The sequence below is a fragment of the Taudactylus pleione genome, unplaced genomic scaffold (assembly GCF_031769625.1).
Source record: "Taudactylus pleione unplaced genomic scaffold, aTauple2 ptg000178l, whole genome shotgun sequence".
NCBI classification, from domain to species: Eukaryota; Metazoa; Chordata; class Amphibia; order Anura; family Myobatrachidae; genus Taudactylus; species Taudactylus pleione.
Window position 1 is genome coordinate 655,141 of NW_028284580.1, and position 25,553 is coordinate 680,693.

A 25,553-nucleotide genomic window follows, 5' to 3' on the forward strand; every position below is an offset into this window, starting at 1 on the left:
GTATATGCAGGACAAGGGTGCAAACCTGTTAGATACTGTCTACCTGCTCGGCTAGAGAAGCACCTAATAACATGGTAATGTTCAGAGGATGGGTGAAAGGAAGCTTAATGGACAATATTAAGTTAAGTATAAGTACTTCAGATTTTCATGTATGTTATATACAGACTTTGAAACGTAATGGATAAGAAATAATGGCGGCTGTTTTAGCTGCCTGTTGAAATCCGAACAGGAGAAGCCCAACAGGACAAGATGACGACTAGCGCTGGTAAGTACCCTAACCCTCCCCACCCCTAACCCTCCTTTAGTGGTGCCTAACCCTAAAACTCCCCGGGGTGGTGCCTAACCCTAAGTAAGTCCCCCATGGGGTTGCCTAAACTTAACCCCCCGTTCCCGCACCCTAAACCTAACCCTCCCATGGGAGTGCCTAACCCTAACCTCCCCCCCAGTGGCGCCTAACCCTAACCCCCCTTCCCCTAGCCTAACCCTTACCCTCCTTGGGAGGTGCCTAAGCCTAAGTCCCCCCTGGGAGTCCCTAAACCTACCTCCCCCGGCGGCTAAGTGCTAAGATGCCCCGGACTTACCTTGTTCGGTCCAGCGTCTGTCTGTCTTCCAGCGTCGGGATTATGATCGGCTTTGGTATTTCTAAGCCTATCTTAAGTCCCCTGTTGGGCTTTAGCAGTCAGGATATAGCCGGCAGCATTTAGTCCACCGGTTTACTAACTACATCACATATATTAATGTAAGCATTTTGGATTCTAATTTTAGGAAATAAGCAAATAATAAACAATTAAATAAACAAATACATATAAAATGATCTAGGATTTGCGACCCACAGTGTTTTGCCCTGGGCCTCTGCAGAAAGTAGGGAAAGCAGTCAATTTACTGAAGCATGTACATAATGTAAACATTTAGCTGCACAGCCACCTACATTGGTAAGCATACAGATCATGTCTGTTTACACATTATTTAAACCTGAAAATGTACACTTCCCAAAATACGAGAGGGAAGAAGGTGGTCATCTATCGTACAGGATTAATTACACCAACAATTTTATGCAATTGTTGTTACCACCTAATTATAGGAATAATCATTTCTACAGAATGCCTCAGGAGTTCCAGGGGTCTATTTACTAAGCAGTGTTAGGAGAGTGAAAAGTGATAAGGTGCCAGCCAATCAGCTCCTAACTGTAATTTTTCAAACACAGCCTGTGAGATGGCAGTTAGGAGGTGATTGGCTGGCACCTTATCACTTTCTTATCACTTTTCACTCTGTCTCCTAACACTGCTTACTAAATAGATCCCTGAGTCACTTGGGGAGCTCCATAGAGCTGTAAAGTTATCAAGAGACAAATGACTTATGGGGGGTAATTGTAGGATAGGGTACCCTATGGTATTATTTTATTAAATATTACATTTTAATATTGAAATCAAATATGATTGCACAAAGAAAAGAGATATTACATCTAACATTGTATCCTGTTGGGCAACAGATCTGGTAGAAATATATTTGTAAACATATGCTTTATGAAGCCTGAGGACTGGCTATACACTTCTCTTGTCTTGAATATGTTTTAATCACAGAAAGTTTTTCATGCGGTTTGCATTTTCTTTGTTGTGTGTTGATTTCGAGTTTTAATGGAATATAATAAAGATTGATTTTAACTGTATATAATTAAGAAATACCCCCACAATAAGAGTTTATTTCCCTCTTCTTTGTGCAATTGTATTAATTTAAACCAGGGGTGGGGAACCTTTTTCTGCCGAGGGCCATTTTGATATATATAACATTATTTGCGGCCACGACCCTCCATTTGACATCACATGGGGGCGGGGCCACAATCGCCAGTGATTACAGCAAAGCCTGGAGCATCCTGAGGATGCTACGGGGAGCTGTAAGGGCAGCGCTGTGACCGTCTGAAGCATCCTAAGGATGCTCCTGGCAGCACTGCTGCATAGATTCTGGCTGCAGGGTGCCATTATAGACACCCTGCTAGCCAGATGGGGCTAGCAGAGATAAGCTCAGAGGTCCAGACCAATGACTCTACAGGCCTTATACTGCCCCCAGGCCTGAGGTTCTCCATCCCTGATTTAAACTCTGTGGGAGCACCACCAAAGAAATCTATTACGTTTGATTGTTAATACATAAAGATATATCTTCCTGTATGGGCTTTATGATGTCCTGATATTCTGGCTTACACTATCATTAGTACCAGTGCAGAGAGAAACTACTGTACACTTACATTTGCTACAATCTATAGTGAATGCCATATACAAACAAAACAAACATAAATATTCCAGGAGGATAAGGTAAGAAAGTTTTGTATATGAGGACTCCTAATTAATTTAACCTGATTTAAATGAAAATCAGGAAGGAGCTCACACATAAAATGAGCTGTGTTGCCCTATATATGGATAAAATACTGTATACAGAAAAGAAAGATAAGTGAAGAAAGGGCCTGATCCCAATGGTTTACGTACAAATCTGATGTTTTGGGATCTGCGCATGTGCAGATGAGGTCCTGCATGATCGCTTACAGTACCCCATAAGCCGCAGTATGATTGGCATTCTGAGGCGTTTGGGGGGTGGAGATCAGGACCGTTCTAAAAACAGACTCGTCACCCCTGTTTTGTAGGCGTGCAGAGCCCAGGGTCTATGTCGTCAGACGCAGACTTCCTGGACCCGGCCGACCAGTTTCGGCTTAGGCAGACTGGCGGAGAGCTGTGATGGTGATCCGATACTGCGCCTTAGGCCGGAGCACTCAGATCACAGATGCATGAAGGAGGGGTCTATTTTCCACAGACGCCTCCCACTGCATTTGAATTTTAGTTGTACGGTATAAGGTATTGCATAGCCGCTTCCCTGCTACCATCCACTTCAGAATCAGGCCCAAAGTGACAAGTGCTTTCCTTGTGGCAATATGCGATAAGGATAAGTATGTGAATACTAAAACAAGGTAAAACGTTTGTGTAATGATAAAGATAATTATTATAGCAAAAAAAAAACCCACACAATATTTAAATATTGTACCAGAAACCATCAATCAAATACTGTAGATATAAAGTGGTGAATACCTGGACCTGTCTCAACGGATGAGATAAACATGACATTTGGCAACAGGCTCCTATGTACAAAAATAAATAATGGTAATTTAATATTTAGAATTAGGGGCTGATTGCATTTCATTTGTAATTCGTTGTATTAATGTGTGTAAGTAATTTTAGATTTCTTTATTAAATATTAACTTCCCACATTACACACTGTACAGCATTTTAGAACCCACCAGCAAAGCAGCTATGCTACCTACAGATGTGTCCTGATACACCTAGCATCTTTTCACCATATGGCGTGAGACACTTCACGCAACTTAGACGCTCTGCCACGGGTAGCGAATTCTACTTTTTCCTACATTAGTCGTAGCCACATACGCAACCGCTCACGCTGCACCAGGCATGATAGGTAATGACCTTTGTCAGAAAGGAATTAGTGTAACGTGTATTAAATCACAGATTAAGTGTAACGAAACGTGGCCTGAAGAAAAGCCGCTGCTGCTCGTATTGGAACCTTCTGTTACACAGATCTGCACACAAAAGTACAAGTTTCCAGCCCCAAAAGTACAAGTTTCAAGCCCCGGTGGTCAGTGTACTCTTATAGTGTGGTACTGTTACTTTAGCGATGCGAATATAATGCACATTTTATAAAAAACAATGTGTCGTGGCAAAGTCGCAAACTCTGTGGCGTGCCAAACGTAAGGGATGCCAGCGCTTGGGTTCCCGGCGGTCATAATCCCTATACCGCCATCCCAACAGGATTAGGATATAGATACTTGTCGGTCAGTATCCCAGCCTACCCCCTTCTCCCTACCTCTACCTCTAACTCTCCCTCCCCAAACCCTAAACCTAACCCTCCCCCTTAGTGCCTAACCCTTCCCCTAAGACCTACCCCTACCCCTAATCCCAGTACTTGCCTTCGGGATGCCGTCGCTGGGATTCTAAGTACCGGTATCCCGACTCTCAGGATTATGACTGGATCCCATCAATCTGAGCTATTTGGCACGATTAGAGCACAGGTGTATGAGGAGGACACATCTGTAGGCGGTGCCTGATCATTAAAGAGCTAGATATCACTCCTAAGATATATCATTTATAATATGTTCCCTTTGCATGTGCGTCTTACTGATTTCTGTTTTCAGAATTACATGTAGCTGCCATTCACCTTACGCACAGTGTTGTATTGGGAGACCTTGTCTATTATTTATATTAGCTTTTATTCTGCTCTATTTATTATATTTAGATTTTCTATTATTAATTCTTTTTGTAAATTATTGAATGAAAACAAAAACACAAGGATGAGTAAGTAGGCACGGCTTTAAACATGACCCTGATGAATTTGTAATTTATTCCTGAGTTATATAAATGCAGATATTGTTACCTGTTGTTGCTGTGCTTTGAAAAGATTAGGTGATGGCTTTTCCAGCATCTCTGCTGTGATAAGGGCCTGATGATCCACATTGACAGGACACAGGGAGCTACTTGAGAGATATTCATTGTAGATCCACCGAGACTCCTGCAAAAGCTGACAAACAGTTAAATTACCACATGACATTTCCATGATCTGCTTTTACTACTTTACAACATTATGTTACTGGTCTGCTCACAAACAATGTTACTGAGGAGTTACTGAGGAGTGGACACAGCAGGGATGAGCAGTTTAACATTGTATCTAGGTGTAATATAACTTGAGAAAAAATCTTCAGCCAGGGTACTGTGCTGGAAATGCAGCACCGAGGATGACTAGGTTGTGATGATCTCACAATAACTATAAAGCAGGTAAGCAATGTAGTAATAACGCGGGGAACATTCATGGGCATAGGCAGACTGTGGGCCTGATTCAGAGTGGGTAATAGAGTAAGATAGAGCAAGTAACTCTGTACCTGGACAAACCATGCTGCAATGCAAATGGTGCATATACATACAGCTTTTTTGCATGAGGGGTAAATACTGGCTGCTTTTGCATGTAGCCCACAAATGCTGGGCAGTGTTATTTTTACACTGCAATTTTAACACATCCTTCCCAAATCTAACTCTCTCTGCACATGTTACATCTGTCACCCCTGCAGTGCAGCATGGTATTACAAAGATGCACAGTTACTTATTATATCTTACTCTATTCCCAACTCTGGATCAGGATCTCTATACAAGGGGCGTATCTATAATGGGTGCAGGGTGTGCGGGGAACACAGGCCCCTGGGTCCAGGGGGGCCCCGCACCGCACACCCTGCACCCATAATCTTACTTACCTCTCCGGAGTCTCACATCGGCGCGTGGTCCGGCGCTGTAAAACGACTAGAAAATGGCTGCGGTGGCCATTTTCCCATCATTTGCGCATGCGCAGTACAGGGAAAATGGCCGTCGCGGCCATTTTCTCGGTGACCTGTGCAGACACTATCGACTCTGGGCACACTCTAGTGTGCTCAGAGTCTATAACTCCGGTGGTGGCCGCGCACAGCTTAGTGCGCTGCTGGCCGCCGGGCGGAGAGGAGGGAGCCCGTGTTGGAGACTGCACATGGGCCCCCTCCTCTCTAGAAACGCCCCTGCTCTATACCCAGTGACTGAAAGAGGTTCTAGAATAAGTGGTAATTGAGGGTCATATATGAAGCTGCAAACCTGTGAATGTGAAGTGAATGCACTCCTTTTCACCACAATGCACATTCAGTGTATATGTGATGCCCTTGGCTTCCATAGAAACCTATGGACATTGTAATTCGGAGGTCGATGCTTGGTGGAGCTGTAGAGTTCAGGTGAGGCGTGCTGACAAAAAATGACTTGGTTGTTGCACATGCACAGAGGAGTGAAGTTGGAAAGCGGGGTGAGGTACCGGGCAAGCAACATCTCTGAAATGGTGCTGAGAGTCTGAGCCACTAAGGATTAAATTTATCAAAGTTAATTTGAGGTAAATTCCCCGAAAACACCTGTTTTCGGGGGTTTACCTCAAATACTAAGTATCCCCTGGATGTATGAAGGAGGGACCTCCATTGCCGCCGGCAGCCGCCTCCCCCATAGGTTTCTATGGGGGATGCGATGCTGCCAAATGTATCAACATTGGGAATGCAAAACATTCCCGATATTGGCCCCAGCAGCTAACGCTATCTGAAGATAGCGTTAGCCGCTGTAGTCTATGGGGACTTACCGCATTTCAGCCAGCAGAGGGATCCCCCAGATCCCTCCGCCGGCAATGGGCGCCGCTCATGTGCAGTCCACGGGACTGCGCATGGGCAGCAGTCCCACATGCACTCCGGCCACATCGCAGGGACGGGCTCCTTTTGGAGCCCGTCTCCCTGCATGTGCCGGTACATACATTCAGCCGGTATGATCGCATTTTGCAATGCGATCATGGGCGGTACTGGATGCCCTGATCGCATTGCAAAATGCGATCATTAATACATGGGCCCCTAAGTCCCTGCTGAAAACAGCAGAGTCCCAGCAGTGTGAGAGAAACAATGTGCAGGCAGCGTGGCAGCCATGAGGACTGCAGCAGGATCTGTGGAGGATGACAATGAGTTGTGCTGAGCAAGGGAGATGTTGATATTGTAAGTGAGCTGCAATCTAAGAGTGATATATTTGCCAGAGACTGAGTTATATATATATATATTATATATATATATATATATATGCCTACAGTGTGATACATGTGCCGACTGAGTTATGCTTAAACCGAAAGACTGAGGGGTCTATTTACTAAGCAGTGTTAGGAGACAAAGTGAAAAGTGATAAGGTGCCAGCCAATCAGCTCCTAACTGTCATTTTTCAAACACAGCCTGTGACATGACAGTTGGGAGCTGATTGCCTGGCACCTTATCACTTTTCACTCTGTCTCCTAACACTGCTCAGTAAATAGACCCCTGAGACACTAATCTCCTGAGAGTGAACTATTTAGAGAGATATAAAACTAGTTAGCGGAGAGTGCACTAAAGACTGAGATATAATTATTACTAAGTGCTGAAGATAATTATTGCTATATATACATTATTACCAGAGAGTAGCTGTTGTTTTCTGTGAAACAATGATGATCAGCATTAGATGCTAAATGTGCCTATTGTGGATTACAAATACATGTATGTAATAGGACAGTGACCACCTAGCAAGAGAGTACTCCAACAAAATAATTCTGTGTTCATATACAAGTAAATGACTGAGCAGTCTGTTGTATGATAATATAATTTGGTATTTCATTATATGTGTTTATGTGAATGTTCCTGTAAATATATATATTCAGTGTATAACATGTTGAAGTAATTGAACAATTGCATTTTCTATTTAGTAATAGCCAAGAGTTACTACAGCAGCTAAAGTTAACAGCGTGTTTAATTGCCGAGAGAAACTTTGTTTGTTGCTTACTCATTACAATATTGATAAGGGAATTAACCACTTGCCTGATATGGTCACATTTTTGTGACCACACCAGGCTGTGCTTTATCTGATCTGGTCGCAATATTTCGACCAGTCAGATAAACAGGGTGTTGGTGGTGTTCCGATGTTCCAAAATAAAAAAAGATTTTCTTTTTTTTTTTTACAAATATTACAACTACTACTACTACAGGGGTACTATATAAGGGGCACTGCATGGAGGGGCCACTACTGGGGGCACAGTATAAGGTGCACCAGCACTGCATAAGGGGGTCCACTACTGGGGGCACTGTATAAGGGGCACTACTGGGGGCACTGCATAGGGGTACCACTACTGGGGGCACTACTGGGAGCACTGCATAGGGGGACCACTACTTCGGGCACTGCATAGGGGGGACTACTACTGGGGCACTGTATAAAGGGGACTGCATAGGGGGGACCACTACTGGGGGAGCTGTATAAGGGGCACTACTGGGAACACTGCATAGGTGGGACCACTAATGGGGGCACTGCATAGGGGGGACCACTACCGGGGGTACTACTGGGAACACTGCATAGGGGGACAACTCCTGGGGGCACTGCATAGGGGGAACTACTACTGGGGTACTGTATAAGGGGGACTGCATACTGGGAACCACTACTGGGGGCACTACTGGGAGCACAGCATAGGGGGGACCACTACTGGGGGCACTGCATAGGGGGACCACTACTAGCAGCACTGTATAAGGGGCATTACTGGGGGGCACTGTATAAGTGGTACTACTGGGGGCACTGCATAGATGAGACCACTACTGTTGGCACTGCATAGGGGGACCACTACTAGCGGCACTGTATACGGGGTATTACTGGGGCACTGTATACGTTGTACTACTGGGGGCACTATATAAGGGGCACTACTGGAGCACTGTATAAGGGCAATACTGGGGGCACTATATAATGAGCAATACTGGGGGCACTGTATAAGGGGCACTGTATAATTGACACTACTGGGGGCATTGCATAAGGGGCACTGTACAAGGGTTCATTACTGGGGGCACTGTATAAGGGTGCACTACTACAGGGGGCACTGCATAAGGGGCACTACTACAGTGGGCATTGGAAGAGGGGCACTACTACTTAGGGCATTAAGGTGCATATGGATTGGGAAGGAACATTCCCAGAGTGATGAGAAATGAAGGTGTGTCATGTTGCCACGCCCTCATTTCCAGTGACCACGTCCCTAGTTACATGTGACCACACCCACTTTTTCGGATGCTCATGAAAAAAACTTTGCTGCATCTATAGGACTGCACTACTCCAATCCTCTGAGAAGTAACTGTCATCACCATCAGGGCATATTTCCACCAGGCTTTCCTCTGTCAAATCCCTCTTATCATAGTAATCATATGATGTATGCCAGAGTCATCGCCATATTGATGCATTCATTCTTGCTATTTCTAGTAAATGATGCTAGATTAAGCAAAAAGCATTTGTGCTGGCTGTTTTACTGACTCATGTAGTAGCAATAACTCTTCCAGGATAGGTAGTTGAAATATCATAGTGAAATTAGGAGCTTCTGATAGGCAAACAAAATTATTTCAAGAACTGTAAACTATATATGTTCCAATAAATTTTCGCATTCAGAATTGTAGAGACAGATACAATAAATGCTAAATTAGTAATAGTGAAAGCGGCACAAAGAAATATCAATAGTACAGTATAATATACTTTGCTTAAATTCAAGTGAATAAATCATCAATAATCTGTGAGCTACAGCAAATAAATTCTGTACCTGCCATTATCCTTGTACACTATGGGCCTGATTCAGCTTTGGGAATAGAGGGCCTGATTCAGAGCGGCTCGTAAGCGGCCGCTCATTCGCTCCGAGCGATGTTCGCACAACTGTGCATGCGCATGGGTCGTAATGCACATGCGCAAACCAGTCATTGTGGTCGGAAATCGAGCGCTCGCAAAATAGCGAGTGCCTGCTAATTTGAGTGACAGGATGAGGCGTTTGTGGGTGGTAACAGGGGAAGGTGTTTGAAAATGGGGAGTGGAGATCCGAGCGCAAGCGTGCCAAACGGGCATTTTATGGGTGTGCATAATTAACAAAGCAGCGTCATCGACCACGTCACTTGGTTGTTTCTTAGCCTGAACTGTTCGCATGATTGCTGTAGGAAAATCCAACCACAAGCACTGCGAGCAGTTCAGACGCCTTTCGATGTACTCGATTAATCTAATAAATAGCGGAGATGACGTTGGATGCGAGCGGCCAGGGGGCGTCTTTACAAAATAGCGAGCGCATGTTTCGTTCGCTCACTCAGACATAGACGCGTCAACAGACCGCAAAGAGCGAGCGCTCAATTTAAATAGCCGGCCCCTTTTTCTGAACGAGTGAGCGCAAATAGCGTCCGGCTCTGAATCAGGCCCAGAGTGAGAATGAGCACGTACTGAAACTGAACAAGGACAAACCATTTAGCAATGCAAGGGGTGCAAATACATACATTTTATTTTGCATGTAGGGTAAATACTGGCTGCTTTTACATGTAGCCCACAAGTACTGCACAGCTTTATTATTCCACTGCAATTTAGATGTCAGTTTGGACACATTCCTCCCAAATCTAAATCTCTCTGCACATTTTACATCTGACCCACCTGCAGTGCAGCATGGTTTCACCAAGATGATCAGTTACTTGCTGTTTCCACTATGGCCCTGATTCAGACCCGGTCGCTCTGACAGAGCGCTCGCTCTGAATCAGGGCCGGGCTTTTTTTTTTAGAACGGCCTCCTGGCTGCTCGCATAGCTGTGGGAGACCACCCACAGCTACAGCGAGTGGCCATGATGATGGTCGCGATGGTCAAGACCATCGCGACCATCGGGCTTGCGACAAGACCCTTGTGGTAGGGTCTCATGGCGGCAAGCCCCAGAGAGCTTTCGGCTCTAACAGAGCCGGAAAATCTCCACTAACATCACTTGTGATGTCAGTGGGGCCACCCCCAAACGACAGGCGTTCTCATGGGAACACCTCCGTTTGGGCAGCCACCCCTCCGGCCCGCCCACCAAAGGGGGCGAGCTGTCACTCAACATCGACAGCTCGCCCCCTTTGTTGCTAGACCCGGAGCAACGGAGTGCCCGTCGCTATCCGGGTCTCGCGCATGCGCACCATCGACCCGGTTGCAAGCACACGGTGCTTCCGAACGGGTCTGAATCAGGCCCTCTATTCCCAAAGCTGAATCAGGCCCTATGTACACTAGTACCGCCAGTTAGGCTATATAAGGATACACTGATCCTAAACTTCAGCATACAAGCTCATTCAGTAATAAATAACAAGAGTTCCAAAAAAACTGACAAAAGTAATTGTACACATCCTGTCTTGTGAAATACTACCACTTCCTCTAACGTAGTAGAAACTTCATGTAAAACTACTGTACTTCATGTCTGATAACATAATATTACTGCTGCAACCTTAGGGGGTCATTCAGACCCACTCGCAAGCGGCAGTACGCTCGCAAGTGGGTCGATGTTCCCCACTGCGCATGCGCACGACGGAGGGAGCTCCGTCGTGCGCATGTGCGAGACCCGGACTGCGACAGCCAAGCTGTCGCTCCGGGTCTCGCACCAAAGGGGGCGTGCTGTCGATGGTGACTGACAGCACGCCCCTTTTGGTGGGCGTGCCAGGGGCCAGGGGCGTGCCTGCCAGACGGAGGCGTTCCCATGGGAACACCTACCGTCTGAAGCCGGCCCCACTGACATCACTCGTGATGTCAGTGGGAGTGATTTTGGCTCTGATAGAGCCAAAATCACTCCACGGCTTGTGGCTGGGAAACCCTACCGCAGGGTTTCCCTCGCAAGTCCGATGGTCGCGATGGTCAAGACCATCGCGACCATCTTTTTGGACGCTCGTATATGCTGTGGGTGGTCACCCACAGCTATACGAGCATCCAGGAGGACGCTCCATTTTAATGGAGGAGGGCCCTGATTCAGAGCGAGAGCTCTGGTCAGAGCGAGCGGCTCTGAATCAGGGCCTTAGGTCTTTCCTGCCCAGGGTTCAAAGTATCATTAAATAGAGAATCTTACATTATATACGTTATTACAAAGGATATGCAAGAGAGGATAATTAGGAATAGGAAACCATTCAATTTGATCTCTGTATAAAGTTGATGAATGCAAATAAAGCACAGCTATGTCAGCTGTGTATCCTACTGTACTTCTATAATCAGGAAACTAGACAGACATGACAAATGCCATGAAAACCTTTTATGTCTCCGTGGGGTCATTCACACAGGGGGGTAACCACACATGTGCCAATAAAGAAAATAAAAGACATTTGCTAAAGTCAACATTAACATAACTGCAGAGTGCCGATTGTCCCTATCTTTTATAGCCTGTCAAAGGGTCATAAAATGAGCAAAAAAATAAAAACCCATAGAGTATTGGAGGAATTAAAGAATGTGCCCATATGTTTTTTCTTCTGGCACCCTTTTCTTTATTACATGGCATAGGTGATAAAGTTTTTACCTTTTTTTCTGCGCCTAAATTTTTATATTTAAGATTGCACCCTGACCCCCCCCCCCACACACATATTAGTATAAACATTAACCATACTTACTGCCATTTAAAGGCAGCAGGGGGCATTACAGCGGCAATGGGCGGCATGGCAGCACAATCATGTAATTGCGGCCCAGCCTCCTGCTATAAAATGCTGAGATTACCAGCATAATAAAGCATGGGGTGTGATTACGAAGACACGTTATCTGCCCCCCCCCCCCCCGGACCTCCCACTTTTACTCAGTAAGTGGGAGGGTGCAGGGGTGTTTTGGAGGGTGGTTGCGTGGGTGGCGGCCGGTCTGGGAGACTTGCCCTCTCTTGCGGGCGGCCGGGAGTGCCACACGATTTTCTGGATCCTCCCGGCCATTCCGGGAGAATAGGCAAGTATGACATTAACTTACATTATAGTCACTTGTCACACCTTCAATAATCGGAATGGGATTGAAAAATGCTGACAGAATGAAGATCCTGATTGGGGCAGGTAAGTACCCTAACCCTCCCCTGCCCCCCCACCAACCCTCCCTTAGTGGTGCTAACCCTAACCTCCCCTCCTAGTGCCTGACCCTAACCCCATCTTACCATTCCCTAAAACTAACCCTCCCGGGGGGGTACCTAACCCTAATCCCTCCCTGGGGGTGCCAAACCATAACCCTCCCCCCTAGGGGTGCCTAACCCTAATCTCCCCCCCAAACCTAACCCTAACCCCACTAGACTCCCTAATCCTATCCCCCACCCTGCAGCTAACGCTAAGGGCGCCCGGATTTACCTTCGTTCGCGCTGGCTTCCTCGGCGTTCCGGCGTCGGGATTAACATAGGCGTCGGTATTTAGACGCCTATGTTAAATCCCTTGCTAGGATACCGATGTCGGGATTGAGACCATCATATCACCATTTAGGGCACAGCGTCATACAGGTTATTGAATAGATAATGTGGGAAAATTACTGTAAGTTCGAATCTCTACATTTGTCCAGCCTCCACCTTTTACTGACTATATCTAAAAACAAAAATAGAAGTAATAGACGTGTTCAGATATAAATATATTGCACTATTGCACTTCCCTCGCTCCATGTTTAGTATTGACTTACAAGTGGTATTACTAGTGTTAGCTTTTGTTTCATGATTTTGTAGTGGAAACTCCTAGAAATAACCTGCACTTTGTTTCATCTCAATCCGTCAAGTTAAAACACGAGCAATAACAAAAACAAAATGTATTAACATCATCAATGCAAGACATAGGTGTGCCATCATGTGCGAAGCCAGTAAGGAGTGGGGGGGAGAGGTGTATTGGGCCTGTGTGCACTTGAATAGGATAGGCCGTCTGTGCACAGAGTACACAGTGACATTGGCGTGAGTGGTGGGTGAATAGGATAGGCTACATCACCATCTGTGCACAGGGTACACAGTGACATTGGCGTGAGTGGTGGGTGAATAGGATAGGCTACATCACCATCTGTGCACAGGGTACACAGTGACATTGGCGTGAGTGGTGGGTGAAAGAGCTGCTGCCACCAATCTGTATAGAGCTGCTGGTCACATGGGCCTTTCCTATGACAGGGTCCCTATGCAAAGCAATACAACTAGAGCACCTGAAATAAAAAATAAAAAAATGTTGGCAGAAGCAACAGCTAGTGTAAACAGCTAGTATAACAGCTAAAATAAATTCAATACAACTGTCAAAGTAGATATTTAAGTCAGGTGTATAGATTAGATATCTAAACATATATTTCTCATATTTTAGTTACCTGCTCTGTATCATCTGGTGAAATGGCCTGGAACTTTTCACAAGATTTCCAAAAATATATATTCTCAGCACTGTATTCTTTCTTTAGAAATTCCTGCAGCAGAAGAGCAATTTGATTGAGAAAACTTGGCGATGACCTGTCAGTAAGAATCCCAACTAATTATGTATTGACAGAGCAACGTACAAACACCTACAGAAGAAGAACTCATAGTCCTGACTTTGGGAACCAGGGTCTCTGCTTAGTGACATTAGTGCCCTCTATGGTAGGGGTAGGCATTTCATAGGAACTCGTAATGAAAAAAGGTAAATTCAATATAGCATTTGCTTAGCATTTACTTGTCACAACTTGTCCATTACTTTAAGCCAGGAGTGGAACATCTGAAAGCATCATACTGCACACACGTAACTCCAGATAGGTATGCGGTTCCTGTTCTGTGTTATTTCCTCTAGATAGCACCCTAGAAGCTAGTAAGAGGGGTGACATCTTCCCAAGTTTCAGCTCCAACACTGGAGGTTAGTGCTCGTTTTACTCAGGTTAACAACCATACAGTCATGTGCAAAATATATAGCAGGCATTGTCTCTCTCATTCCAAGCTTCTTGGCCAGAGGTTTCACTTTTGGATATAAGAAAAGCTGCAGGCATGAGTGCTGGTAAAGTGTGTGTAAGTAGTCTATACTGACCCAGGCCCTCACGTGTTCTGGCAAATAAGCAATAATTTGATATCAGTAAGACATGGATTACAGGAACTAATGTATCTCACCTAGAATATTGCCTTGGCAACCCATATTGGCAGTGGAAATATGACATTAACTTGTACACCCTTTTATTAAAGTCATACCTATTTTAATATTTTGTAGAGAGAGGTGAACTAGTTTGCCTAGCCTTTTTTTGAATGCAGCTTTTTAATAGGAGCATAGTATCACAGTATGTACATTGCATTATTTCTGTGAAAGTCTCTCCCACGTCCACAAATTACTTACATGCTACAGCATTTAGTTGTTTTTATTTACTAGTTGCATTTTATACCCTTAAAATAATCTTAAAAATATTTTAAAAATAGATCAACCACATATCTAACTATAGTGAGAGTTTGTAGAAGTGGAAACGTTGCCCATAGCAACCAATCAGATTCTACTTAACATTTAACTAGCACCTTCTAGAAGATAATAGCTAGAATCTGATTGGTTGCTATGGGCAACATTTCAACTTCTAAAAACTCACTTTAGTAAATATACCTCTGTGAATACAATGTAACAAAATACTTGATTTCAGTGGAGCTGAAAAGTCCTACAGGAAATCACCTTTGAAAGTATTATACAGTAAAGCAGACAGTGCAACAGAATATCCAATTACAAATACTTTTAAGTTTACACCATAAAAGGATGAAAAATAATGCATAGGGGTCAATCCAATTAGGGGCGATGTTCTCACTCTGCAAGTAAGTGCGACTATATGCTACACTTACTCTACCTCCGGACTCGCACATTTCTGTTTGCAATAGGGCTGCGAGAAAAAATGTACCGTGCCGTTGCGGGTGTTTCTATAACGCACCAATTCGCCCCCTTTGCTAATTGGATTGGCCCCATAGAGTTGTATTGTTACTTGTCTTAGCTAAACAGGGTCACATATTATATTTATAAATTATATATGGATTAATACATATGCCATCTGAAAGCCACACTATATTACTTCACTAATTTAATTGGAGTGATACAAATACTGCCATTAATAATAAAATGGTTATGAGTGCTTAAGATTAATTGCACTTATTCATCTAAATTATCCTTTTCTCACACAATTGAGGTATACCACATAGAGCATACCTCTCTGAATATACAATAATCATTGGTATAAAGGGTGTCATTCCAATACTGAAGAATTGATCATAAGCTGCTATTAACTGTGAACTATCGTATTTTCAACATCTCAATTGAACATACTGTGTCTAAAGCAGAATTGATACTGTTTATAGTCTACTACTTGATGACAGAAACAACATTTAATGGTCTAAATATTCATTACTTAGTTTACCATTAGGATAAAAATATTTGATTTTCAACTAGACAACATTGTAGTAGTTTGTTATATTTAATCATTACAGTATATATATATATATATATATATATATATATATACATATATATATATATACACACACCAAAGAAATAAAGTCTGGCACTCTCCTTAAATATAATAACTGCCCTGGTGCCACTCCAAACGGGAGAGATATATAGAGATAATCGGGGGCACTCAGCGGGACTTGCACAGCTTTAGATAAAATGAACCAGACGGAGCCGGTGTCTCTGCCGACGTTTCAGCAAACAAATGCTTTTATCAAGACATGTCTGCTTATGTCTGCTTATGACTTAATTCTGAGAGATTGATAACAGAATTACCCTCTTAATTGTGGTCTAATCTCAGTCATCAAACTGATATCAGTCCGATTATTCTCTGTTGGATTGTCAGCCAGACAAAACTGCAATAGCTCATCCTATCGATTTATCACAGTACATAGTTTTAGGTGTGCTTATGACTCACTCCTGAGATATTGATAACAGGATTACCCCTTAAAGTGTGTTTTAATTCCAGTCATCAAATTGATATTAATCTGGTTACTCTTTCATTTTAAAATTATATAAACAACACTCAATACACAGTTTTTCAGATATAAGATTTTTTTCTGCAATTCATAATCTCATAATAGAACAATAAGCTTTGATTGATTTATACATATTTATTGACTCTACTCTGTTTGTGTCTTTTGCATATGGGAAGATAATACCCCTTACACATTGATAATTGAAGGAGTATATTTCTGAGTTAAGTGTGTGCAAGCACCCTTGGCATATTATTTTAATCTTTATTCTCATCTCTTTGATCTATAATTTTTAATTACTTCGCCGTTACTTCTACCTTCGGAGGGGAACATACATATATTTTTAATGAATATCTAATTAAGGTTATTTTTTATATTACATTGATATTTTTCCGACTAGTGCACTGTAATACTACTCATTTCCTTTTTAGAATGAGGGAGAGTTGGTAAGTATGACCTGCAGTAGCAAATGATCTCATAATTATACACATGTACTATACATACTAAGAAACATGCATACTGTATGCTTTAAACATTTATCTCCTTTTTTATTTAATTACATTTCTAAGTTCGTTTAACATACCGTAAAATACTCAATTCCAAGTTTGTCTTTAAGAAGTCTATCAAATGATACAGCCCAGCTGGCGACCGATCGCTCTGATGTAAGTCCAGCACTCTGGACACTGGGCAAGCTGTTAATGCTTTGATCACTGCCCCGTCCGTCTAAATGAGTCTTATTCAGTTCTACAAAACAAATTTAAATGTATCACAAGACACATATTACAGCTCTCTTTTATTCCTAAACATTTTTCAAAATCTAACATTGCTAAGGATATAAACAAGGTATGGTCACCTACTTACCTACATGCTTCTTATGGTTATGCACTAAAGATAATTTCCAAAAACCCACTAAACACATAAGAAATGATGGAATCATGTTTCACTTTGTACTATTGATCAAATATAATAGATGCCATCCATTATTCTAGAAAGCAGGTTCTGGAAGCAAGTGACGATATGAACAGTCAAATCTCAGTAAGACCCATTGAAATCAGGCAGAAGAATACATGAGGACTCGCATTTGAGAAAGACCTGTTTGTTACTTCTTATCTCCAAAACACTGTCAGGACAATGGCAGAAACAATAGTTTCTGTGTTTAGAGACATAAATTGCTGTAAGTTGACTAGTAAGAATTTGACCTTAGGCAAGTTACCTGTGGTCAATTAATGTATTCATTTATTTTCCATGACTTGCTATTGGTCACAAGCCTTAATACAACATCTTTCAGTAAATTCCAGAACAAATGATATATTTCTACAATACATATTTGAAACTATATTTCATTCATTTTTACTTTAATTTGAGTATTTGGAGTCTTTGTGTTTTCAGTCTACACTGAAGTTCCAAAAGTCATGGGATTGCTATATGTAAAGGTAATGGTAGGTGGCGCATCGTACTGTGACTTCTTGGAAATGCCCAGACCTGCATCAGTTGTAACCTGACATCTCGCGAGTCAATTTGAACACCGGCTAGGCTGCTCATGGCAAGGTGACCTGAATTATCGGAGTTTAAACGGGGTTTGATAGTGGATGCTCAACGGATGGGACATTCAATTTCTGAAGTTGTGTGGATATTCAACATTCCTCATTCTACAGTGTGTACCAGGAATACCTAATGGAACACAATACCACCCACCGTGGACGGGTGTTTAATGATCATGACCAGCGGCATCTGTCCAGAATTGTCCGTGAAAACAGATAAGCGACACTGGCTCAAATCACATCCACATTCAATGCAGGGGGTACCAAATGCATATCGAACAGGTCAGTGCAATGTTTTTTAGCTTCCATGGGATATGGGAGCAGAAGACCCACCAGAGTACCCCTGTTAAGACTACATCACCAAACACAGCACCTCTCCTGGGCTTATGATGTCGCTAATTGGACCCTGGAGAACACATGTGGTGTGATCCAATGAGTCAGGTTTCCAGTTGTTTCAGGCTGATGGTAGGGTTCGCGTGTGATGCAGACCCCCTGAGGCCATGGGCCAACAAGGCACTGTGCAGACTGGTGGTGGTTCCATAATGGTGTGTGGTGTGTTTACGTGGCATGGGTTGGGTCCACCTGAACACGTCATTGACCAATAACCACTATGTTGCGTTGCTTGATGATCCTTTGCAGCCCTTCATAGACTTCATGTACCCCCACAATGATGGAATATTCCAGCAGGATAACACACTGTGTCATCAGTTCCAATTTGTCCAGAATTGGTTTGAGGAGTATTCTCGATAATTCTAAAGAATGGCGTGGTCACCATGTTTGCCGGACATTAACCCAATCAAGCATTTATGGGATGTGGTGGAGAGGTCCATTCACTCTCAAGAGCCTGCACCTACAAATCAGGGAGCTGTCGGAAGCTAACCAGATCTCATGGGTCAACATCTCTCCATAGGTCTTCTATCCATTTGTGAAATTGATGCCACGTCAACTTGCTGCACTTTGCCAGGCTATAGGGGGTAATCCACGATACTAGGCATCTATCCCATGACTTTTGGCACTTCAGTGTATGCTTTGCACCAACCTTCAAGTCCATAGCCCTGAAGTGAGCATTTTAAGTTTATATAAGAACAGAGCCGTAACTAGACTTTTTGGTGCCCTGTGCCAGAAAGAGCATTGGCACCCCCCTCATTTTCAAAAGGACATAATGCACCCAAAAAAGGGCCATGGCTTCATGGGGAAGGGCCAGGGAAGAGATAGGAGATGCTGGGGATGAAATAAGAGTAAGCTACAAGTAATAATCATAATAAACAGAAATTTGACAGGCCCAAACAGTGTCCCCTGACCTGTGGTGCCCTGTGCGATGGCACTGACCGCACTGCCCTAGCTACGGCCCTGTATAAGAATATTGCTGGGTCGCTAGCTATTTTGCAGGGTTTCTACCTCACTTTTTCCCCATCTTCCCATCTCTCTTCGCTTATTTCTCCCATCTCCTCCCTGTACTTCCCCCTGGCCTGTTCCTCCTATCTCTCCTATTCCTCCCATCTCCCTCTATACTTCCCCCCTGTTCCTCTTATCTCCCCCTATATTCCCCATATTTCTCCTGTCTCCCCTATTCCTCCCATCTCCCCCTATAATTACCCTTATTCCTCTTGTCTCCTCCTATTCTTCCCCCTATTACTCCCATCTCTCCTATTCCTCCTAACACTCCCTATTCTTCCCCTATATATAGTTTCTTATATGATCAATTCCATATTGTTTAAAAATATCAAGACTGAATCAAAGTTGTGACTCACCTCCATCAGACACAGCAAGCACCTGAAACAGGAAAACAACAGATTTAAAAAATAATAATCATTGTATATGTGTGAAGCATGTTTGCTGGAATATGATAGACCTTTTGTGCTGCTGTAGTTTACTTTGGGTCCTAAATTATATTTTTGCACACAATACATAATGTAGATGTTCAGGGGCAGAGGTGAAATGTTTAGAGGCTACATCCATCTATGTGCCACCTTTGTCATCATGGCACAGCGATTCAGATGACAGTGAGAGAATATGAACTTCTGTTCAGCTCTGTCTTTTCTACCTGAATTTTTCTACCATGTTATTTCAATATGCTAATTATGATTTCACTGTTATCAAAGTAGTGTAATGGAGAAAGAGTTTGTGTTTATTTCTGGGGGTTTTTTTTCCTTTGAGTTTATGTATTATCCTCTTATAGAATCATCATTTGCTGTAATGACTACTATTATATTCTGTGACAAAAATAATAGTTTGAAAGACATCATTTTCTTTATACTGTCGATTTAATGTTGTTACTTGTAACATTACCATAATCTATGTTTTACAACATTTCTCTTTTAACCACTTGTATTGTCATGATACTGCTTTGTCATGCTTATGGTACTTCAACAAAAAAAAATTGGGGGGAAAAAAAATGGTGTAAACATTGGAACATAAAAGACACAAGTTGTACCTATTAGTGTAATTTACTTAAAAAGCATCAACAAATTCTGCTGTATTAAACAAAAGGAAAGATACTGTATAGCAAATAGCACACTAGCCTACTCTCCCTGAAACAGTGGTAATCTCTCTGAGATAGAGCACAGTTGCAGGCCAATTGCAGCTAGTGGACCAGAAGCCAATCAGCAATGGCTGCAGCAAGCAAATCACATCTCGCTGTGTCATCACTCCACCCACTTGTGCCGGTTGTATTTTACAGTCGAGAGTGGCATGAAAAAAATTGCCGGGGGAGAGGGAGGTGAGAAGACCTCCTGAAGAAATGTAGACAGAAGAGCTGGTCAAAGAAGATCGAAAATGAATGACGGCAACTGGATGAAGAGAAAAAGAGTAAAGCTGAGGACTGGAGGGGCTTGCAGTGGTGGGAATCAAAAGAGCTACACAAAGTTCCTCTCTGCAGCCTCTCCCTGCGATACCGGTAGGCTGCCTTGGGCCACTACTACCTCGATATAATCCTCCTAGACCACAATGGTTGTTGGTAACGAGGCCCGTGAGCAAAGTCAGACCTTGGGCCTGTGGAATCTGTTAGGCAGGTGGTGAGCCATGGGCACTTGATAAATTCAGGGAAATGGCCCGTAGGGCATTGGTATAAATACCGTCATTATGCCTGTGGCACCAGAAACACTTAGGTGAGCACAAGGCCCAAGCCCCTGTAAGTGACCCTGGACATTAGGCCTCTGGCCACTGTGTGTCAATTAGGTGGGCACAAGGCCTGAATCCATGTTAAGTAAACCTGAGCATTAGGACAAGGTCAAGTAGCTAAGCACCCCTGGTGAACTTGGGTATTAGGCCCAAGAAAAGGCACCCTAATAGATTTGGGTGTTAGACCCGTGGCCATAATAGATTCGGGCACTAGGCCATGATGTGGAATCATCCAAAAAGGGTATGAGGGCTTGCAGGCCCCACACAAACAAAACAATTTTCCAACCAAATCGATATCCTTTACCTGAATTACCCACGGAGGAGACAATAGGGCACTAGGCCCTAGGGTAAGAAAGGGCCAGCCGGCAGTAGGAAGGAGTATTTGCCAAATACTATCTTTGATTCAGACTATTAATGTAGATTGTGTATGTTTGTGTATTTGTCTTTGTGTGTCTGCGCAAGAGAGTAAAAAAGAAAGAAAGCGTTCAGGTTCTAGATTGCTGTATGTTTCATTAGGCCTGTGAGCTTAGGGTTTGGTTTGTTCAGTTAGTTAGTTTTGTGTGGTACACGTGTAGGATAGAGAGAGAGCTCCTGTGAGGTTATCTTCTCTTACAGGGCCTTGGAAGAGATCAACAATCAGATTATTAATCAACGAGTGAAAGCCCCAAGAGTTGTTTTGATGAAATACTTTGTGTTTGTGTAGTCCCTCTTCACCCATTGGTGAAATTTGGGATCTGAGGCCAAAAGTGTCAGTGATGATCCTCCACTATACCCTGAGGAGGGATTCTCACTAAAGCAAGGTGTTCCCACGGTATCAAGCAGGGACCTTCTTGATTCCCATGTCTTTTAATTTTTCTTTGGAGGTCATCCAGGCTTACAGTAGGAATCTGTTTAATATTGCAGGAGCTAGAGCTCGGAATTTTTTCTCCATTATTCGTGCCCGACCTGCATTCCAAGCCTGTCTGCTACATACACGGCAAGGGTAAGAAGCAAGGTAGGCAGCTGACTACACCTGCATGGCAGCAGACTTGCACCCCATTCGTGCTCCTCTTACATTGTAATCAATACACCAAAAGATATTTGTTGAAACTTTTTCGCACAATTATCATCACCATTTATTATATGTCAGCAATACACAAAACAGAACAGGTGATAAAATACCAGTTCCAAATCAAAAGACAAAGGGCTATATTTACAAAGTGGCGTTTTTTGCAAATCACCGCTTCTCGTTAGGTTGGAGCTTAGGGCTCTATTTACTAAGCAGTGTTAGGAGACAGAGTGAAAAGTGATAAGGAACCAGCCAATCAGCTCCCAACTGACATCTCACAGGCTGTGTTTGAAAAATTCAGTGTAAAGCTTGGAGTGCTTTACACTGAATGCGAGTGCCGCTTTAGATTTTCACCACTAATCAGCCGACAAATGCCAGGAAAAATACATTGTTTTGTGTGCTATATGTAAGCCAAAAATGTTCAACATTTAAAAAACAGTTTATAAAATGTTAATTAGCTGAGGCAGTGTTTCCCAACCTTGGTTCTCAAGGCACACTAACAGTCTAGGTTTTAAGGATAGCCATACTTGAGCACAGGTGAATTAATTAGTACCTCAGTTATTTGGATTTAACCATCTGTGCTGAAGCATGGATATCACTAACACTTGGACTGTTAGTGTTTCTTCAGTTGGGAAACAATGAACTAGGGCCTTGTGCTTGTCTTAAATCAGGCCTGACATGGCGATACTTAGTGCCAGTGGCGGATTTTAGTGCCAGTGACGGATTTTACCCCAGTAAAATCCACCACCCCCAGTGTGCCGCAGCCCAAGCAGTGGCAGGCTTGAGGTTTTCTATTAAACCACTCTTTGCTATTCACACTCCGGACAGGCAATTCCAGGGGTTATAGCAAAGTATATAAACGCAGCGCTGGTTTATATTAATAAAATTTAAATAGTAAATGGAAACTTGCTGGTAGTGAAAACACAGTTTAGTATTCTTTAAAATAAGTAAAAAATTAATGGCATCGAAATGGCAACTGGACATAAATGTCATCCAATCATTAAATTAAAAATTGCATCTCATTAGTATGTACAGAATCTTAACAATAAATATGCTCCTTACAGCGGGATGTACTAAATGGAAAAAGCAATAAAAACCCAGTTTTTGGGGTTTTACTGTATTTTCCATATTTACTATTGGGTGGTCGCTGGGGCTCCAATGCAGAGGGCAACGCCAGCGGTAATGCCAGCTTTTGCTGGCGTTACCCTATGGAAGTCTATGGGCTCTACTGCATCGCACTGGCATGCCCTGCGGCCGCCGCTTCACTCCGCATGTGCAGATGGACTCCCGGGTCATAACCACGGAAGTCCAGGGCGCCGCGCTGATTGCAAATGACAGCTCTTATCAGAAGAGCTGTCCTTTGTGGTAGTGATCACATATGTTAGTACATATGCGATCAGTAGGGATGCGATGTCTGACGGAATGTACCGCACAATGTTAGTACATCCCGCCCTTACCACCAATTATAAAAAGTTACTTTACCAGCCAATATATAGTTCTTACAAGCCAGAGTTCCAATTAGCAAAGGTGAAATTAGCAGATGATGGATCTCCAAACAGCTTGTAAACCGATTAGAAAACTCCACAGGGCTGGAGAAACAGTGGTGAGGGTACAATATGATGGTAAATATGTATAATGCTCCATGCGGCAATGGTAGTGGTGATGATGTGCAGCCCTATGCCCTATATATTCCAGCCGCAACTAGTGCTCCTGCATTGGGTAGTGAAAGGACGGCAGCAGCGTCGGTTGTATAGTGCAGCAGAGAGCATACACAAGCTGTATCCTTTAGCTGGAGTGCTCTACCTGTTACTGCAACAGATGAACAGAATACTCCTGAAGCCTCTCACTATTAGCCCTTTTCCACTGCACGTGAGCGCGCAGCAAACCAAGTTATTGTCCTGTGTGAAAGGACTGGTTAGAAATAAGCCAGGTTGAGTGACCCAGCATTTCAACCCTGGTCACGAGAAGGGTTGAACATGTGTTCAACCATGCTCGTGAAGCAGTGTGAACGGGTAGCCTGGGTCACCTATCCTGTCTGGGGTCTCAGTCGGGATGGGAGCGTGAATTTAATCCTGGGTGCGACCCAGCGATCTTATGGAAAAGAGGTAAAAGACAGCAGTAAGACCTGATGCTTTGTCAGAGCCTCATCCAATTCCAGGGGGATGTGTTTTCTCCCTCTGGGACTGACAGACCAGACTGAAAAGTAGCATAGAGTCCTTCCAATAGGATGCTACTCCGCTGCCTAATCTGGCTTCAAGGGGCTGCAACTGATGCAGTCCCTACTGCATCAATTTCTTTTCCCTGCTAGATTTTTTCATGCATGTCTAATGCATACGAGTCTCAGGCCAACTAAATCTGCACCCAGAGAGCCCCCCTCCTTCATAAAAGTAGGAGCCACCACTGATTAGTGCCATAATTGCGTGAATCGTTGTGTAAAAGTTGCTGCTGACGCATTTTAAAATGTTCCCTATTTATTTTGCTCTGAGCAACAGGAATGTAATCCATACTTACATTGTCTCCCGGAAGGTGTAAGAGACTCCAGCATTTACTCTTTGACTCCTGGGAGAATAGGGAACCCTCCTAGAGATCTGTGCAGGGGCTTGATAATGTAATTCACTACAAAATGTTTTATCACGGTCCTGTCCCTGCTGCTTGGTGCCATGATTTGTGCCCCTGCACTGCTGAGGGCAGGACCATGATAATGTGACTCTTGTCACCATGCCCCACATCCTCTTTTATCAAAATATTTTATTCCAAAAATAGTTTTCTAAAATGCTCCTTACATTCAGTCAGTAAAGCTGCTGTGATATCCCTGTCCCTGTCTCTGCCAATCCATCAATCAACCCAGCATATTTTTCTGGAGCGGGGATACGAGACTGTCCCCCACACTCACACTCTGTTGGCATAGATCAAAAAGTACCTCTACTATCTCTTAAAATGGAAACCTAGAGCAGACAGTGAAAGGGAACACGGTGGAATGTATAACAGCTGTACACCTATAAGTACCAAACAAAAGAGGCCCAAGGACTTTCATAGTTTAGTATTTCAAGTTTTTATTAAAAATATATAGGTTTAAAAACCCTTATATAAAACAACTTTCATAAACATGTAACAAGACCTCTATGGAAACAGATGGATTTGGCAGTCCGACACGTAGGTACTTAGTCCTTCGCGGGGTCCAGTCCAGCCAGTCACCCAACATGGTTTGTTGTCTTCACAGCTTTCCCAGGGAAGGGCATATAGGGCCTAATTCAGAGGTGGAAGCAGTTTTGATTTTAGTTGATGTTCTGTGCATGTGTCTGAGTGGCACTGTGAAGGCATTCCTCCGTGGTAACAGTGGGGTAACTAGCTAGACGCAGACGTGTCACAGCCAGCGACTGCGTCTTTTTTGCAGATGCACTGGTACACGCGGCCATGTTCCAACAGATATTCTAGGCAACCATAGGGCTAATATCCAATGGTGCAACCGATGTGAATCTGATGGATGGGCGTCTCTGTATGAATACCACCAGCTGCAACATTAACATAAAGATGCAGATGCATTGCATAAGAGGATGTAGTCGCACAAAGTTTAT

The 25,553-nt window shown here is 43.4% G+C and overlaps 1 protein-coding gene across 1 annotated transcript in view; it reads right to left on the reverse strand.

Moving 5' to 3' along the window:
- The window catches only part of RGS14 (regulator of G protein signaling 14), a 100,757-nt gene that overhangs the window by 58,151 nt on the left and 17,053 nt on the right, over window positions 1-25,553 (reverse strand). The window contains exons 3-6 of the mRNA XM_088475818.1: window positions 19,562-19,583; window positions 16,853-17,013; window positions 13,674-13,766; window positions 4,429-4,572 (exon numbers count right to left, since the gene is read on the reverse strand). Of these exons, the coding sequence (XP_088331944.1) occupies window positions 4,429-4,572; window positions 13,674-13,766; window positions 16,853-17,013; window positions 19,562-19,583 (420 nt within the window). The remainder of the gene's footprint in view (window positions 1-4,428; window positions 4,573-13,673; window positions 13,767-16,852; window positions 17,014-19,561; window positions 19,584-25,553) is intronic.